The sequence below is a fragment of the Mustela nivalis genome (genome assembly GCF_964662115.1).
Source record: "Mustela nivalis genome assembly, chromosome: 10".
Classification (NCBI taxonomy): Eukaryota; Metazoa; Chordata; class Mammalia; order Carnivora; family Mustelidae; genus Mustela; species Mustela nivalis.
Genome location: NC_139029.1, coordinates 36,432,742 through 36,451,193, shown reverse-complemented (window position 1 = coordinate 36,451,193; position 18,452 = coordinate 36,432,742). Strand labels below are relative to the sequence as shown.

The 18,452-nt window shown below is 46.3% G+C and overlaps 2 protein-coding genes and 1 long non-coding RNA gene across 9 annotated transcripts in view; 2 read left to right on the top strand and 1 right to left on the bottom strand.

The window, feature by feature from the left end:
* The window catches only part of LOC309843112, a 1,054,942-nt gene that overhangs the window by 467,738 nt on the left and 568,752 nt on the right, over positions 1-18,452 (bottom strand). The window lies entirely within an intron of this gene.
* Positions 1-18,452, top strand: part of AGBL4 (AGBL carboxypeptidase 4) — a 1,624,959-nt gene that overhangs the window by 1,385,870 nt on the left and 220,637 nt on the right. The gene's annotated exons all lie outside the window — the stretch shown is intronic.
* BEND5 (BEN domain containing 5) overlaps positions 1-18,452 on the top strand; it is a 48,235-nt gene that overhangs the window by 5,205 nt on the left and 24,578 nt on the right. The window contains exons 1-3 of one of the 3 annotated variants that reach the window (XM_082688349.1): positions 9,907-9,931; positions 10,197-10,330; positions 12,497-12,881. In XM_082688349.1, the coding sequence (XP_082544475.1) occupies positions 10,226-10,330; positions 12,497-12,881 (490 nt within the window). In that variant the 5' untranslated portion in view covers positions 9,907-9,931; positions 10,197-10,225. Of the gene's footprint in view, positions 1-9,906; positions 9,932-10,196; positions 10,331-12,496; positions 12,882-18,452 lie in introns of those variants that run through there. The other 2 variants (XM_082688348.1, XM_082688350.1) reach the window with 2 other exon arrangements.

The window sequence follows — 18,452 nt, the reverse complement described above, 5'->3', positions numbered from 1 at the left end:
AATAGATCACTTGCTCCAGAAATGCTTTGGAACTTCTACAAAGTTAGCAGCGAAGCAGGGGACTAGCCGATTTCATATGCAAAGATTGTTGCATGTCATCAGTGAGAGACTGCCAACAAAAGGATTTATTTTTTTTAAAAAAAGCGAGTGAAAACTTTTAATTTAGGTTTTGACATGTTCTGCTAATACACATTGGAGCAAAGATTGGAACTTGCCTGCTGTCATCTGTTGCAGATTCCACTGAAATGTTAACCATTGCAGGCTTAGTCTGATGTGATTTCGCTGTTCAAGAACCACATACTCCTTACAACGAAATGGGACATGCTACAGAGTACTTCAGAGTTCTAGCTCACAGGATGAAAGAAAAAATTGCCCCAGGCAAGCTGAGGTCATACTCTTTTGTGTAATGTTCTGGTATTCAAGAACACACTAGTTTTTGTTTTTAAAAACACACCAGAAAAATAAATAAATAAATAAATAAATAAATAAATAAATAAATAAAATAAAAGCACACCAGAAAAGTGGAGTTCATGTTTAGATCTTTGACTCCAGGATGAGTTTTCTTTCCACTTTGTCTACCTGCTTTGTGTTATAAGCTCCTTCAAGAGAAAGATGTGTGTGCTCTTCATTTTAAAATGCTTACCAGAAGAGCGTACATGCCCTGAAGAGGTTTTCTCTGATTTACTTAAGTTTTGTGGGTATTGAGTTCTGCGAGGTGGACAGACATATGCTGAAGGGAAATGCAGAGGAATGGGCATTGTTTTTTGCTTTCTAGCACTAATTTGTTAAATATTTATGAAGTACTCAGCAGGTTCCAGGTTCAGTGCTAGAAATCTCTGTATACTTTGTCTGCATCCCCATGAAGAGGGCTACTCATCTGACCTGGGAGAAGCAGGCTCTTCAGACAGTTATTGAGCAGGAACTATAGGTGACAGGCAATGGGCTGCGTCTTCCCACAGGCTGAGGGCTTGCGGAGAAGTGTGGGTCAGTTCATTCAGGAAGCGTGATGCCTAAAGTAAGGTGGCAGTGGTCATGATGGGTCTGAGATGGACTAAGAAAGGAGGATCCATGGAACTTGGCCACTGCCTGGTTGTGGTGAGAATGATGTGGTGATCTGGCCTCTCCTCCCTCCATGGGGAGCACTAGAAGAGCCGTTGGTTGGAAGAGGAGGTGATGAGGTTAGCTTGAGACAGGTTGAATCTTAGGGGCCCGTGGGACAGCTGGGGGGACGCTCCTGGAGAGCAGTCAGGCACGTGGTCAAGGTTCAGGACAGCACTCTGAAACGGGGCTGAAGATCCCAGTGTGGAAGTCGTTGGCCACAGGACTGGTGAGGTCACATGGGAGAGGGTGCAGAGTAAAGAATGAGACAAGGCAGAACTGTTCAGAACATCAGCTTTTAAGGGCACAGCTGAAGAGGAAGAGCCCAAAAAAGGTAACTGGGAAGAAATGAACAGAGACGGATGGAGAGAGAATCGAGTGATAAGCAGGGCAGATGGGTGTCTTGAAAAATCAAGCTAAGAGAGAGGTCCTTGGATCCCAGATCTAGGCTTGTTTTTGTTTCTCTTAACTACATACAACTGCTTCTTCCTCTGAGCTTTTGGTTAGACATAGAATAGGGCAGCTAAATATATACGGAAGTGAAGAAAAGATTTGCATGGCATGATATTTTGGTAGTGTTCAGTGTCTGAGTTTTGCTCCCAGTGGAGGAAGGATCAGTCCTGTTCTTTGGGGTCCAGAAAGCAGAGTTGGATACAAAGAGTGGAATTCATAGGGATTGGTGGGAGCAACATGGTAATAGCAGAGAGAGCAGATGAACAATTGGAAGGTCTTCCAGCATCATGATGAGCTCATGATCACTGGAGGTGGTAAGCACATCAAGAATATTCTGGAATGGAATCCTGCCCTATGGGAGAATTTGGTTAGGTGACCTCTAGGTCAGTTCCTTAAATGTTAAGGTGGAAGTATTAGAGAACTGAAAGAAAATGGGCTCTGAAGTCAGACAGTCTGGGTTCCAGTGGTAACTCTGCTACTTAGAAGTGATGTGAGATTAATTCACCTCTCTCAGTCTCCAGTGCTCATGTGTGATGTAGAGATGGTAATTCGCGGCTTGCCCACTGTGTTACTTAGCTAGGGAATACAGAAAAGTGTCTGGCACATAGTAGGTATTTGCTCAATAGAGGCAGCTGTTAAGGACTGTGGCGGCTAGGAGTTCCTGGGAAGAGAATAGCTTGCGTACCACCGTTTGTGGAAAGGAGTGATTTTAGAGGAACAAGCACATGGAAGAAGCAGACCAGTTTAAAATTTAACATGTGTGTTTTAAATCCTCCTGGGGCTTGGCTTCAGCATGAAAGGCTAGTGATCCTTTGTATGTTTTGCCCCTTTGTGACCCTGTGCTGGGGCCATTTCTTACCCCAACAAATGAGCCAGCAGGATGAAGTTCCTGGTTTTGTTCGTGCCCCAGCCCTGTGCCAAGGCCAGTGAGGCAGCAGAAGTGAGAGCGAGGAGACCTACTGAAACCCAGTTAGCAGTTTCTTCGCCTCTTTTTTTGAATGGTGTCAGGACATTTCTGGTAGTGTGCCCACCGGGAGGGATTAGGTCATCTACTCTTACTCTGCCCTGCACAGAAGAGAAAGAGACCTAGAATTCCGGATGACTGGCCCATGGTTATAGAGCTGAAGGATCGTAAGGTCTTCTCATCTAGTCCTTGTGTTTTACGGAGAAGAAAACCAAGAGGAAGAGGAGCTGACAGCCAGAGAGGCAGTTGCAGAGCCAGGCCTCGAACCAGTGTTGCCTGATTTCTTTCTGCTCTACCACATTAGGCACTCTTCTTTGTGTTGTCTTGACTGGATATAATCCTTGAAACTGGAGAATTTTGTCTGCCTTGGATTTTATAAAAACAAACACCATAGGCTAGAGAACACAACGTGCATGTCTTCTTTGTGGCATGTCTGTTTTTAATGCAAACATCATAAGACTTTATAGGATTTTTGTACATATGAAAAACTTCAAACTTGCATGTAGATATTTTTAAAACAAGACAAACCTTTGTACACATTTTATGTTTAGCTTCTCAGAATTTCATCCTGGCTAACAAACCCACACCACATTCAACTCTCTGCTATTGGATCCTTTCCATGATCCAGCATGATTTTATGCAAAATGGGAGTCAAGACAATCCCTTTCTCATTTTTCCTGTATACTACAGATTCTTCAGGACTTTTTTCACTTTTGAAGATGGACTTACTTCACATTTTCTGTCCACCTGCCTATTTTCTAAAACACTCTTTGCTTATTACTCTGCCTCCATTAATGGGGATGTTTCTCTATCTCTCAGGTTAATAACAGATACCAGGTTCTTCAATATTTCGGAAGAGTAGATTCTACCAGATTTTAAGACTTTGAATCAGGACTCTGGGGATTATTTAGAGCTTGGGGGACTTGATAAGCTTGTAGTTCAGGAGTCTGCCATCTCTTCATACTGGTACAGTGCTCAGCTCAGTTTGGGGATTTATCATGGCATTCTTTTGGGTGTAAGCAAGGTCTTAGGAGAAAGGCAGGCACTTTGGAAGTTATATTGACACACTCATCATTTTATATGTGCCTTTTAGTTCAGTTGAGGAAGTTTTAGCAACTTGGTCATTTTTCTTTTGTTCTTCCTATAGGATGATTACATGATAGGAACAGGGCCCAAGTGTCATGCAGACCTGATTTGAGATGCTATCTCTGCTATATAATAGCTTGATGTCTTTGGCAAGTTATCTCACTTCTTTGAGCCTCAATTTCTGCCTCAGTGGAGCCATGATGGGGATTAAGTGTATAGTTGTCTGTAAAGAATTTGGCGTGGGCCCTGGCACATAGTAGGTGCTTACTCAGTATTTGTTGCATGGATGGATGCAATTAGCTGATATCACAGCAGCTGGAAAGGAAGAGGAAATAGTTGATGTCCAAATCCTTGGTGGGTTTTTTTCACCTTAAAAATTAGAAAGTCAGAACAGTAAAGGTTGTCTCTTCAGAGGCTACATATTTGTTTATAGGAGAACTGATTATTTAATCTTCAGCTTGGAACAGTTTAAAAGCAGGTTGACTAGAGAGTTTTCCTTGTTCGTCTGAGTCCACTGCTAGTTTCTTACATGGTTTCCCGGAATTCCAAGCCAGAAGCACACTCCAAAGCTACATTAAAATGCTACATGAAGTTATTTGCTGTCCTAGATGATCCACACCACTGTTCACCTTCATTAATGTGACCAGTCAAGAGTTATAGCTTCTTGCCACCCTGCGTTCAGTCTCCTCCTCACACCTCATCCGTCTTACTTGCCAGTGCCACATTAATCTTCCCCAAACATCTCTTTTATCACGTCTCCATCTGTGGCAGGTACCTGCAGTGGTTCTCTTTGCCGGGGGATAAAAGCCGAGCACGGGACCCACAGGGACAGACTGAGAGCAGCTCTTCATTCAACACCTATGACAAGCAAGGCTCTGTGCTGGGTGTTTTACACGCACCATCTTTTGGAAAACAGTTTATCATTTCCATGTTACGGATAATGAACCTGAGACCCAGACGGGTTAAGTAGCTTGCCCAAGTTCCCAAAGTTAGTATGCGTAAGAGCCAGAATTTCAAACAAGGACCACCTCATTCAAAGGATGGTGCTGCTTTTAGTAGATCTTGGACCTCCCTGTCCCAGTGATTTCTTTCCCATTGGATGATGACAGTGATTGTTCGTAAATCTTCTGTGGACTAGATGTAGATGTGAAGTATCACCTTCAATCAGGATTAGGGTCAGGAAGGCCTAGAGACTGGAGGTTTGCCCCACATGAGCCAGCCTCTCTCAGGAAGTCAAACCTTGCATTCTGGTTGGGGTCCTTAGTACATACTGGGTTGGAAGGGTCCAAAAGACAAGGGACACTTAGTATTGTGTTCAACTCAAAACAGAGCCCAGTGAATGTGCACTGCCTGAAGAAAAGGATGAACAGAGGCCCCGGGTCGTCTTGAGCCCTTATCCCTAGAGCACCAGTCAAGATGGAGACTAATGTGCGTTACCACAGAACCTAAAACTAGTTAGCTCTCAGGAGCCTCAAGATCCTCCCCAGCCAAGTATCCAGATCAGGAGGCATAGGATTGGATCTGCTTCTGCTCCTTTCTGGAACTCACTCTTGTCATTTCAGAACCTCCTGTACTGCTGAGTCTACCTTTTCAAGGAATTCATCCAAGCCCCAAGGCCCGGCTACAACCTGTTTCTGTTATGCCTGGCGATGGTCACTGCTTTCTGGGGACTTCCTGAGGACAGAGGCATCTGGAAGGAGAGTGGGAGTAAAGTGGTCTTCTGCTTTGATCTCTGGACTGGGGAATTTGGATGTTTTCATCCTTACCTATCCTTCATTCATTCAGCATTTATTCTGGTTCTGCCATGTTGCAGGCCTCTTTTTAGAGAGGATAAACATGGGCTTAGGAGGTAGAGAGACCTAGATCAAATTCTGGCTCTGCACCTTCCCATCTGGGTGGTTTGGGGCCTTTGAGTCTCATTTCTTTTTTAGTGGGGAAAAAAGGTGTGGCTAATACTATGTAATTGCAGAGTTGTTGTGAAGTGTAGTAATAAGCAAAGAGCCTTATGGTGGAACCTGATAGGTAGTAGACATTCTTCAAGTGGTAGCCTGTTTTTTAGTTGAAGTATAGTAACATAAAATTCACTATTTTAACCATTTTAAAATATGTACAAATCAGTGGTTCTTAGTATATTTGCTGTGTTCTGTAACCATCTTCACTGTCCAATCATCGACAATCATCATGTTGTAGCATCTGCCATACTTCATTTATTTTTATGGCTGCATAATATTCCATTGCATGGCTAGACCACCTTTTTTTTATCCATTCATCAACTGATAAGCAATTGAGTTGTTTCCACCTTTTACCTATCATGAAGAGTGTTCCTGTGAACATTCATGTACAAGTTTTTGTAGATATGTTTTCATTTCTCTTATGTGTATACCTAGAAGTGGAATGCTGGGTCATATGATAATTTTAATTTTATATTTAACATTTTGAGGAATTGTCAACGGCTCCCCATTTTATATGCCCACCAGTAATGAATGAGGGTTCCAGTTTCTCTACATCCTCCCAACGTTTGTTGCATTTCTTCTCTGTCCCTTCTTTTTTTTTTTTACTATGGCCATCTTCTTGCAAAGTGGTATCTCATTATGTTTTTGATTTGCCTTTCCCTAATGACTGGTGATTGTGAGCATCTTTTCTTATGCTATTGGTGTAGCCTCATTTTTTTATTCTTGCATTAAACATTTTTGTTGGATGAGTCCCTATTGTATGGCCAGGCCTAGGATATGGGCCCAGTGCTGAGGTTACTCACACTCCAGTGGGGAAGGTAGACCTCAAACCTGATGATTGCAACGTGGTAAGAAAAGAGGCTACAGAGAGGTATGTACGATGCATACGGAGGCCTTGGAGGAAGAAGGAGGAGAGAAATGGAGGCTGAGTGGAGTTTGTCAAGCAGACAGGAAAGATTGGGGACATTCCAGTTACATGGGAGAGCATGGAGCCTAGGGTATAGCTAGCTGGTGGGGGCGGGGCCTCCTGCTGTCAGGTAGGGAGTGGAGCACTGCAGGCAGACAGCAGGCAGGTCTCCACCTGAAAAAAGCAAGCCAACAGCAGGCTCTGAGCCAGCAGTAGGCTCTCCTGAGCTTTGCCATCCACCATATACACAGGGCTCTGTTGCTTTCAAGGTACATCTACTCACTATTTGATTCCCACTCGAGGTACATTCTATCTCCATTTCTACAGAAAAAGAAAAATGCCACTCATTGATATTGCAAGTTTGCCTGACTTCTTGCCCCACCAAATGGCAGGACTGGACTTGGAATCCTGGTTGTCTGACTCGTAGTTTTTTCCACACCTGTTTGCCGACCTCAGTTCCTCTTCCCTCGGCATTCAAGGTCATTTATTCTCTAAGCCCCAGTCACCTTTACTTCCTCCCTCACCTCTTTTTTTTGCCTGTAACTGAAACATGTTTTATAAGCATTCCAGTCTAAATAGTTTCCCAGCCTTCCTTTTTAAGTTTCTAGTCTTTGTCCCTTTGATGTGATCTGGATCCTTACCATCTTTATATGGCTGTCCTTTGATGAGCACTGACTGCCCACGTACCATTCACTCCCAGCAAGTACTTAATAGAACTTGAATCAGAAGTGGTCATCTTCCCAGCATCCTGGCAGAGTGATTGAGGCACAGATGAGGAAGCAGGATCAGAGATGTAAAGTAACTTACCCAAGATCACTCAGTAAGGAGTCTAGCTCAGATGCCACCTCCTCTCAGAAGCCTGCCGTGGTTGCACTGACCAAAGTGTTCTCCCTTGGCCCTGAGATCCTATAGCAGTTACTGCCCCCTTATGCAGACTCACCAGGTGAGATCTTGGCTTATCTTTTTCCTTGGTTTTTATCTTGTGCCCCCACAGTTGGGTGCTTAGGCTCCATGTTCTGGGCCCAGGCTAGAACCTGTAAGTATAAATTATCAGTAAATGTTATGCTGAGGCGTAAGAAGAAATGCTCTAGATGCTGGTTATCGGGTCTGGGTTCTCATACTCTTCGTGTTTTGACACTAACTTCTGTGACCTTGCGCAGTTAGTGAGTTCTGCAGAATGAGCACCCAGCCTGTGCTGCACTCCCTACAGCCCCCTGCATCGTTGAGTGGAAGGATGAGTGGACTTCACCATCTGGAGCCTCAGTCTCCTCACCTGTATTTTGAAAGTGTTGAAGGAGATGATCTGAGGATTGTTCTCAGTGCAAATATTAGCTCATTTTGTGCATCTGAATGATTGCCTCTCTCCAGCCACCTTGAACCTGAGCCCCACAGTAGCTCCACAGTTTCAGCTCAGGGAGGCAGAGCCTAGCTTGTCATTTCTAGTTTGGCATCTGCATCTCAAACCTTTGCCCTTGAATTTGTCAAACTGACAACTAGCTCGGGAGCTTTGCCCCAACACATTCAGAAGTCCTAACACCACCTTCTCATCCTCTGTATCTGTTTTTTCATATGTGAAAACACCCAGCTGCCCCATTTGGGGATAACTTCGTTTGAAGCACTTTCTTTAGCTTTTATATTTCAGCAGCTTTTTTTTTTTTTAAGATTTTATTTATTTATTTGACAGAGAGAGATCACAGGTAGGTAGAGAGGCTGGCGCAGAGAGAGAGAGGGAAGCAGGCTCCTTGCTGAGCAGAGAGCCCGATGTGGGACTCGATCCCAGGACCCTGAGATCATGACCTGAGCCGAAGGCAGCGGCTTAAACCACTGAGCCACCCAGGCACCCCGTTTCAGCAGCTTTTTGACATAGAGTCTACAATGATTTATAGGAGAAGGAAGTTGCTGCTCTGTGGAAAGACCACAGTCCCTGCTATTGTTCAGGCCTAGCTCATTGGCTGTGTTTTATAGGCATAAAAAGAACAAAAACAGGTCTTTCTTGTGAAAAACAGAACCTGAGGATTGTTCCTCCAGTTATTGGGAAAGGCCGTTTTCACCTCTGACCAGGAGAGGGTTGTTAACAAAGACTAGTCATTTTTCCTGGGCAGGTCCCTTGCACTTTACACCCTTCTTAAGTCATTCCTTTATTTTTTTTTTTTTTAATTGTATCTTTATTCACCATATGTTTAAGGAAATAAAAATTATTCCGAGCATGTTGCTAGTGTCATTCTTAATGTTGTGTTCGTTGAGAGCCTCGTGTGTACTTGGCACTGTGCGGTGAGTTAGGTGAATTATTGCTGCTGTCCCCCCAGCTTCGTTACAGAGCACACACCTGAGCTCCATGAGAGCCCTCACGCTTTCCTCCTCGGCCTGCCATACAGGAGCTGAGGTTCCCACTGAGCTCTCTCCAGCACCAACAGGCTTCCTTCCTATGACTGTTTGGGAAGATGTGGCATTTGACTAGATTCTAGAATAGTTGTGTGCTTATAAGCTGCCTTCTCAGCTTTACTAACAAGTTGTGAAGAGAGAAGCCTGGCTTGGGGGAAGTGTAAGAGAGTGTTTAACACACACACATATGCATGCACACACACACACACTCACACATAAAGACCCTCAGAGACTGTGTTTAACCAGCTACCTGGCCACGTGCCACATCCAGCATTGGGCAACATGCTCGAAAGTGCATTTGGGATAGAGCAGTGGGAACCTTTGAGGAATCAAAGACACAGTAATTCCCAGAATCTCAGTTCAAGTCCAGAACACAAGACCCCACCCTATTTACCACAAGGGGCCAGCTCCAGGTTCAAGTTTCTACCTTTAGAACTCTGCCCTTTGAATTTTCCCTTTTGACATCTACAGTGAAAGACAGATCTGGGAGATAAACTTTGACATCTGTGCAGGAGGAAAAAAAATTCTCTTTTAGATTGTCTGAAGTTGGGCTCAAAGAATGAGAAAGTGAGAAGTCCTATCCCTTTGTATTTGTGTAGCACCTTCCAGTTCGTAGTTCAAATTGGTGTATACAGTTATCACACGTAAGCACTGGGCGAGATGCCAGACTCCTGGCTCTTCCTCAGACTCCTGCCTTGGGCAAGCCCCTTCTTTCCTCTGGGTTTGAGTTCCCTCATCTGTGAAATGAGAGAGTTGGACCAGTTGGTCAGCAGGACCCCTCAAACTCTGTCGTTCTGTGATTTGATTCCAGTAAAAAGGCAGTAAATGTTACCTGTTAACTCTTCTTCTGTCTGTCTTGACCTCAGCCTGTCCTGTGTCGGGACTGTGGGGAGGCCCTGCCTCCAGAAGAGCCGTCGTCCCTTTCATGCTTACTGGCACCTGAGATGGCAGAAAAACACCACATTTTCCTGAGAATTCACTTGGCTTGGAAGGATCTTGATTGTTGAGGGATCCACAGGCTAGTTTAGACCAAATAGCAATCTAACGGCCATTCCAGTTCCAAGATTCCATGAAAGGCTACCCTTTAAGGTATGCTTGACGCAACCCCTAAGCAAAATTACTGGACATGATTTCAGTGCTTTGTACAGTGGTGCTTACAGCGTATGCCTTTGACCCTAGAGCTTGACCTGCACTGCTGCTTTTAGGAGCCTTCTTGCAGGTGGGACAGGTCTTGGGTTTGTTTGCTTTTCCTTTTTAACTGGTCTGGCCTCAATCATTTGCTTGCACTTGAGGTTTTGGGTATTTTGAGCGTTTTGACTCATAATGAACCTTGTTCTCTTGATATGCATTTTAGAAGACAAATCTGATCTTGAAAACAGTGTGATGCAGAAGAAAATAAAAATCCCCAAACTTTCTCTCAATCATGTAGAAGAAGATGGGGAGGTTAAAGATTATGGGGATGAAGATTTACAGCTTAGACACATCAAGGTAACAAAATCTTTCCTTTTTTTTTTTTCCTTTTTGGAAGTTCATGGGGACATTGTCAGAGTCTTGATAGCTAAAGAGTTCCCCTCTGGCCTCTTTGCCCCATAGAAATGTTTTCTGGGGATTTTTTTCAGGTTGGGCGAGTCTTGGGACAACCAGTGTGCATCTGCCTTGCTGGCCAGCTTTCCAGGAGCCCTGAGTCGTGCTGTGCCACCACGCTGCTCAACGGCCCCATCTAGGCAGTATTATCACTGCTGAGTATTTGGAACAGTGCCCTTTCCTCTGTGAACTATAGCTCTGAGCTCCAGGAATATTAAACAGTCATTCTCGAGCAGTAGTTCAGAGCCAGTCACTATCAGATCGCCCCAAACAGCTAAGGGTAGACTCGATAGGAAGCAGAATGTGCCAGGATTACACAAAGGAGTTTGTGGACCCTGGGTTGAAAGAAAACTTTTAATGAAGTTGTATTTCCTTTGATGTTCTTCCCAGTTGGTCTCCTCTAGCTTTCACTTGTAAACCCACTGAATATCTTGTTCAACAAACCAGACTTTTTTTTCCCTATAGAATGGGTACCCCAGAGGAAGGGAGGAGAAAGAAGGCTGCCTTCTTCATTGACCGTGGTCTGATATTGGACACAAGGCCAAGGATAGCCCCAGGGCACAGTCCCAAATATGCATCTGGGTTCAAGTGATGCATTCATTGCACCTGTGCTGTGGGCCTGGCCTTGTCCCTGGTCAAGGAGACTAGGCAGACGTGGGCACTGCCCTTGCTGGTCTCACAGTGTAATGATGCAGACAATATCTCAAGTGATCAGTACAATTTTAGCGGATAAGTTCATTTAAACTAGCAGCAACTTATCCCGAAGGATAAAATTATAGGATAGGATTTTTGTCATGTAACTCAGTCTCCGCACCATGTTGTTTTTGTTTTGTTTTGTTTTGTTTTTTCATTAAACACCCAGAAATATATCGAGAGGTTAAGGCAGGCTTGACCTGACGCAGTTAGTTTGTCTGGAATCCGCTGTCCTTAGGTGTCTGCAGCCTCCCAGAAGTGCCCCAGTCGGGAGAGCGCCTGGCCCTCCTGCCCTGAGTGAGGAATTCAGTTGGTCCTGTAACTCCCACTCCCCCACAATGGAAGCTTTGTCTACTTGAGCTGAAATTTCCTCAGGCAGCTGAAACCCCAGCCCCTAGATAGTCCTGGATAATTTTCTTCTCAATGAACTATGCTCTGTATATCCACTGTCTTGCTGAGCTTCATCTTGGCGAGAGTCCGAGGAGAGGCTGGCAGATGTGGGGGAGGGGGCCTCGTACTGGAAGCAGGGCTCTAGGTTCTGGATCTGCTCTGTCTGCAAGCTCACCACGTGAGCCCAAGCATGGTCCTTCCCCTCTCGGAGCCTCAGTGTCCTCACCTGGAAAATGAGGGAGTTAAACTGAAGGAACTTGCAGTTCCAGCATTCTTTGAACTTTGCAGTTAAGTAAACATTTATCAAGCCCCTGCCAAGTGCCAGTTCTGAGTAGGCAGTGGAGAAACAGAGAAAATAAGACACGGCTCCTGCCCTCGATTAGAACAGATTAGAGTTCTTAGCGTCCTTCCCAATGAAAGCATTCTTGAGGAAAATGTTACTGGTGGAATGCCCTTTGGTTTCTGTGTGCTGGGGGCGGGGGAGGTGGGTGTTTTGTTTTGTCTTGGGGTGTTTTGCCTTTTATGTTTCTGTTGTTGAAGAGATTTGAGTGTGGACTCCCCTGGGATGGTTTGGCCTGGCCCGATTTCTCACAGATTCTCCACCGATAAACATGGAACACCCCTGTGAGCAAGTCACGGCCTAGGCCCTGGGGGTGGGGTGGGGGCTGGAGTTGGCAAGGGTGGGCATGGTGGACTGTGCTCCCCGGAGGCAGAGCCATAGAAGGGATAGAGCACCGGCCTGGGAAACCAGAGTCCCAGCTCTGTCACCAACCGACTGTGTGACCTTAGGCAAGACCCTTCCCCACCTCGAATCTCCGTTTCCCCGTTTGTAAAATGAAAGGCTTTGACTGAGTGTTTGCACAGGTTTCTCCAGGCACTGATGTTCTGTGGTTCTGTGATTCTAGGATTGTCTGGGGAAATATTGAGCCGCAGTCCAAGAAAGTCCCAGCTGCCCTTGCCTGAACTGATTCTCGTTGTCCTACACAGAGACCCGAGGGGCGGAAGCCGAGCGAAGCGGCGCATAAGAGCATTGAGGCCGTGGTGGCCCGGCTGGAGAAGCAGAACGGCCTGAGCCTGGGCCACAGCACGTGTCCGGAGGAGGTCTTCGTGGAGGCCTCGCCGGGCATGGAGGACATGGACAGTCTGGAGGATGCCGTCGTGCCCCGGGCTCTGTATGAGGAGCTGCTGCGCAACTACCAGCAGCAGCAGGAGGAGATGCGCCACCTCCAGCAGGAGCTGGAGCGGACTCGGAGGCAGCTGGTCCAGCAGGCCAAGAAGCTCAAGGAGTACGGGGCACTTGTGTCGGAAATGAAGGAGCTCCGGGACCTCAACCGGAGGCTCCAGGACGTGCTGCTCCTGAGGCTTGGCAGTGGTGAGTGCCCCGGCAGGCCACCTACCACTCCACACGGCGGGGGTGCGGGGGGAGGCTTGGTGCAGCACTTCTCCAGGGAGGGCATGAGGGACACGAGGGCCAAGTGCCCTCGAGGCTAGTGAAGGGCAGACACTTCGCTCAGCAGTCCCCCAAGGTAGAGCCACCCCCTCTGGCAGGGAGTCTGACAGGAGCTTCTGAGGGCAGTGGCCTCAGCTACCTGGAACCCGGTAGGGAACATGGAGAAGTGTGGCGCAGAGCACCGGGGCCACCACTCATTCCTGCACTCGTTCAGCAAGAGGCGGTCCCAGGGGTTGAAGGAAACCTCTCCAGGGCAGTTTCAGGAACGTGAAGAGAGCTACACATGGTCCTAAAAGAGTGTAGTTAAGTCAGAAAGCGATAAATACCATAAGGGGCATGAGGATAAAATGAGAGTTCAGAGTTTGGAGAGGTTGTTTGTAACTGAGGGAGACGTCAGGAAGGAGGTGGTCCTTGAAGCAGGCCTTGGAGGTTGGGGATATCTCAAGGCCGGAGAGGAGGCAGAGGGCAGCAGCCCCTGAGGGTGGGAGAGTGCCCCGAGCCTGCTGAGAAGAGATACTGCACGTGTGCTTTGAGGACAGGGGTCGAAGACCTTGAAAACCAGGCCAGCTGGAACGTTGGACTTGTTTGGGAAGGAATGAAAAACACTAAAGAGCTTTTGAGCAAGAGGCACATGACCTTAGGAGGATTAACATAAAGATGTAGAAAACTCCTTTGGTTTCCTCGTAGAAGAACTTAAGAGGCTCTTAATGCTGCAAGCGATATTAACAAACCAGGTTTTTGGGTTTTCTCATATAATGTGGTTTGGAAGCAGGAATCAGGAAATTTGAAAGGCAGCAGCCTGGACAGCAGGGGGAAATGACTGCCTCGCAGAGAGAACAAGAAAGAAACACTCTCAGAACACAAGACTCCAGAATTGTAAAAGATAGAGGCCAGTCACTATTGCGGAAACCAGTGTAACAGGGTTCACAGCCACCACATCCCCAGAGGACAATCGTTACTAAGCCTGTGCCAGTGGTTTTTTTTGCTTAAAAATGGGAGCAATCTAGTCTAGAAACACACAAGTTCTATTCCCAAAGTTTGAATCAAATATAATTTTGCACTCAAGAAGGAAGGTTTCTGTTATCAGATAATAGATTTCTATGTAAAGCCTCATTCATTCTGCTTTGATGCTTAGGTAGATGTGCTCTTACCCTACCTCACTTATATTCATAGCTGTCTTTTATATCTTAGAGTGGGTCCCGGAGACAGTGTCTCAGTAGATCTTCAGAATGGCTCAGGTAGTCAGCTGAGAGGTTTTCCATGCCTTTGGCACAGAGAAGGAAACTGAGGATGGGACTTACCCAGAGCCACTGGGGAGGCAGATACAGAACTCACGTCAGACCAAGTCCCCTTATAATCTAAGCCGGTGGTTTCCCCACTTTCTGACTCGGCCTTGGTCTTGGCCCTTCTCCCAGGTCATAGCCTGTAGAGGTGTGAAGTGGCAGTAAAGGTCACATGTGGTAGGCAATCTGAAGAGTTATTAAAATTCAACATTGAAATAAAAATCTTAAAAGGAAGCCCTAACTGCAAAATTTCACAGAAGCTATGTTGGTCTTGGAGTTGGGATGGGGGATAGGGAGAGAATTGAAATTTTCAGAAAGAAGAAGTGTTTCCTCGTCTTCAAATGAGTAATTTTTATTTTCACTGCACCTTGTATGCTACACCTTTTGTAAAATTCTTGTGGGGAAAAAGCACACTAACAGCAAAAACTCCCCACGCCGTTGTCTCAACTCCTGGGGAAACTCCCTGCTTTGTATGATCATGAACTGGGCTTAAAATCCAGAAACCTGGACCAAACTCCTGGACCTCTGGGGCAATAAGACACTGCATTTTGCATCATTACGTGCCTCTTTAGTCATAAAAACAGACTAACTTGACCTCAGCCATAGTTTCAGTGTCTTGAACTTCCTAGGCTCTCCTACCCCACAGGCCTTGATTGCCATCATGAGGACCAGTGGTGGGCTCTTCCCTGCTCAGTCACCATTGTCTTCATAGTGGACAGGCTGAATGGGAGTCAGCTCAGGCTGCCAGTGTGTGTGGAGCACCCACGACTATGGGCAGGGGGCCGTGGGCATCCTAGAACACTACACTCACCATCCCTGACCTGTGAGAGCTTAAAGTCTGTTGATTAGCACTTGTTGATTGGAGAATGATAATGTGCCAAGTTCTAAGACAAGTCCATAAGAAAATAACAGAAGGGTTTCTACCCTGAGGGGAATTTGTATGTTTTCACAGACATAGTCTAGTCTTCGGAATCAGCCAAGCTTGGATTCAGCTTCCCTACTTCCCAACTCTGGCTTTGGGAACTTTCTTTCCTCCCTTTCTTCCTTGTTTCCTTTCCTCCTTCCCTCTGTTCTTCCACAGTTATTCACTGGTCTTCTGCTATGTGCTAGGCATTTTGCTTAGTGGTGAGAGGTTGATATGTTTAAGATATAGCCCTTGCCCTCTGACCTTCAAGAGGTCAGAGTTTGATGAAGGGGATAGCCACTGACCCAACTAGTGACCACACAAGGCGTAAATGTTGCCAGAAGGACAAAAGCACGTGGGGCTGTGGGACTGCAGAAGAGGGGCATCCACCAAATTTGGGGGGACTGGAGAAGAAAGACTTCCTGAAGGAAATGACATCTAAGCTGGAACCTGAAGGGTGAATGTTTGTTACTCAGACCTGAGTGAGTACATGGGGAGAGTGAGGAGCAATTGAGGCAGAGAGCACCTCTCTGACCCTTGGTGTTCTCATCTGTCAAGTGGAAATAATAATACCCCTCTTAGCATGGTGCCTGGCATTCTGGTTGGTGCCCACTTAACTGTCAGCTTTTTTTTTTTTCACGCCATTTAGTGGCAGGGGCCCAGTTTGGTTTTTAACTCTGTCCTCCTAACCATAATTGACTGTAAAGTCTTGGTAGGTTAACTAACTTCCATGTCTGTCAGGGTCTTCTGTTATCCAAGGGTGATATGTATACATATACATACTATAACTTAGTCAGCCAACATTGACCAGATGCTTTCTGAGCTTAGGGGCCTGGAGAGACACAAAGAAGTCTAAGACACTGGAAGTTGAAGTTGGGGTGTGGGTAGTGATGAGGGTAAATATGTAAGCATGTAGTTGAAATGCAGTGTGATGAGTCCTGGAAGGGGGTGGGTGGCTAGCTTAGCCTTTGAAGGTGGAACTCTCTTAGTGAGTCCGGGAAGACACCCCCTGCTGTAATAGCTCCTCATCTGTGCACATCATCAAGACACTGCTAACATGGCAAAGAGCCAGCAAGTGACTAAGACCCTCTTTGTTTCTTGGCTTTATGTGTCCTCTGAGAGCACATCCTGAGCTGTACCATCCGTGGCCCCCTAGGCCTAACTCAGGCATTATTCTTAGAGGCCCTTCCTTGCATATTCTCCTATCCACCTTGCCTGGGGGTACAGCTCAATTGTCTTTGTCCAGCTGGGGTGCTGGATCATCTACACCATAACAGGCAGATTCAGAGGCAAAAGAGGTCAATAGGTCACCAATGCTCAGTTTTAAAAAGAAGGCTCCCTCCCTGCCTGGAAGCATCATTGCTGACTCTCCAGTCCTTGTGATCCTGCAGGTGGTGGATGAGAAGGAGCAGAGAGCAGGAGCCTGACCCCTTGAGCCCAATGGGGACCTCAGAGTGATGAGCAGACCTTCTAGCCGCCAGGAGTTGTAACAGTGCTCCTGGTGGAGGTCGGGGGCTAACAGGCAAGAGGACAGCCGCAAAACAGGATGAGAAGATGTTTCCGAGACTTCCCTAGATGGCTCACTCCTTCATTTGTGCCCTTAATAATTCAGCTTTCATTCATTCCACAAATACACATAAGCGGGGTTTAACGGGAAAGATTCTCTAGAGCATGGAGTCCTGGAGAGGTGAAAGAGCTTACCCAGGAAATGGACTGGGGCTGCTAATGCGGAGACAAGCCCAGACAGCGTCACAGGCCCATTCCGGGGAGGTCTCCTGACACCTGGTCCTATGTGACTCTCTCTGGGCCCTCACCTGCACAGCCTTCTTTAACCTTTGGACTTCATTGTCACAGATGTGGAGGTGACTAAGACCCTCTTTGTTTCTTGGCTTTATGTGTCCTCTGAGAGCACATCCTGAGCTGTACCATCCATGGTACAGCTCCCCACTCCCCACAGAAGACATCTCTGTGAAACAGAACTTTCCTTTCTGTGATCGGAGCATGGGAAACAAAGAGGGACTTAGTCACTTGCTGAGGGGAAGGAGCCCCACTCTCCCCCTGAGCGTCTCTGCTCTCAGGCCCTCTGTGACAGCGTCAAACTTAAGTGAGGAAGCACATGTCAAGAATAAAGCCCTGTGGGCATAAAGCATATTATGTTTAATAAATGCTGATCTTTTTTCTTTTGTGCCCTCTTTGGCCCACCCTCTCCCAAGGAAGTAAATGCTGAGGACCCAGAAAGCATGCGGACAGTCCAACTGATATTTACCTGCACATATGTTCATTATGTTGATTCATTCACCAATTACTACCGAGGACATCCTTTGTGCCAGGACTGCATTAGGTGCTCGGCATATAGAAACAAACAAGACGGTCCCGTTTTTAAACATTTACAAGTTAGAGCACTGGAGCCATGTTTATTGAACTGGGGCGCAGCAGACTCAGAGCTCCAGGGGCTTGAAGGGAGGCACACTGGAAAGCCAGTTGCAAGGGGAGCTGTGGTGTGCGAGAGAGACTCCATGGTCCCTCTTGCTTTCTCTTCGGCTACATTCCTTGTCCGTAGATGTCAAAGACAAAAGCTTAGACATTGTTCTCAGTGTTAGCAGAAGTGCCTCTTAGATAGTTATATCCATTTTGGTGTGATTCAAGTGATTTTTTTTTTAGTCCAGCTAAAGCTGGACTTATTCCTCTGTGAGGAATAATGGAGAGGAAGACATAATCCCGGCCTTCAAGATACACAGTCCAGTGGGGAGCACAGACGTGCACACAGCACGACACCAAGGAGAACAAAACAAGGGTTATCATTGCAGGAGGGAGGAATATACTGGTTTTAGATTTGGGGTGTGCTTTGTCAGGGAATGGAGGCAGATGATGGATCCTTACCCAAAAGAGGGCGTAATGACATAATAATGAGCGTAATAATGGTAATTCACACATGCATGACACCACGGGTTTGAAAGCACCTTGACATTTTTATGTCATCGAATTATTGCGATAGCCCTATTGTGAGGCCAGCTAAAGAGGATTATTCCCATTTGAGTGAGGAGAAGCAAAAACAAGAGCTCACATTCCCTGTTGGCCAGATCACAGGCTGGTTGAAAATTTGAAGGGGAAAGCCATTGTCTGTAAATCTGTCTTGGCTCTTTAGAGCTGGGTTTCTATCGCCTCTGGTCCCCTCTGGGCTCATGCCTTGTGTTCTGTCCAAGGTCCGTTAAAATACCAGCTTTGATCTTTAAAATCCTTTGCGGTTGGAGCTAGATTCTTTAAGCACAGGTCTCTGATGGTGCCTTTGAAAAGGCAGCTAATGTC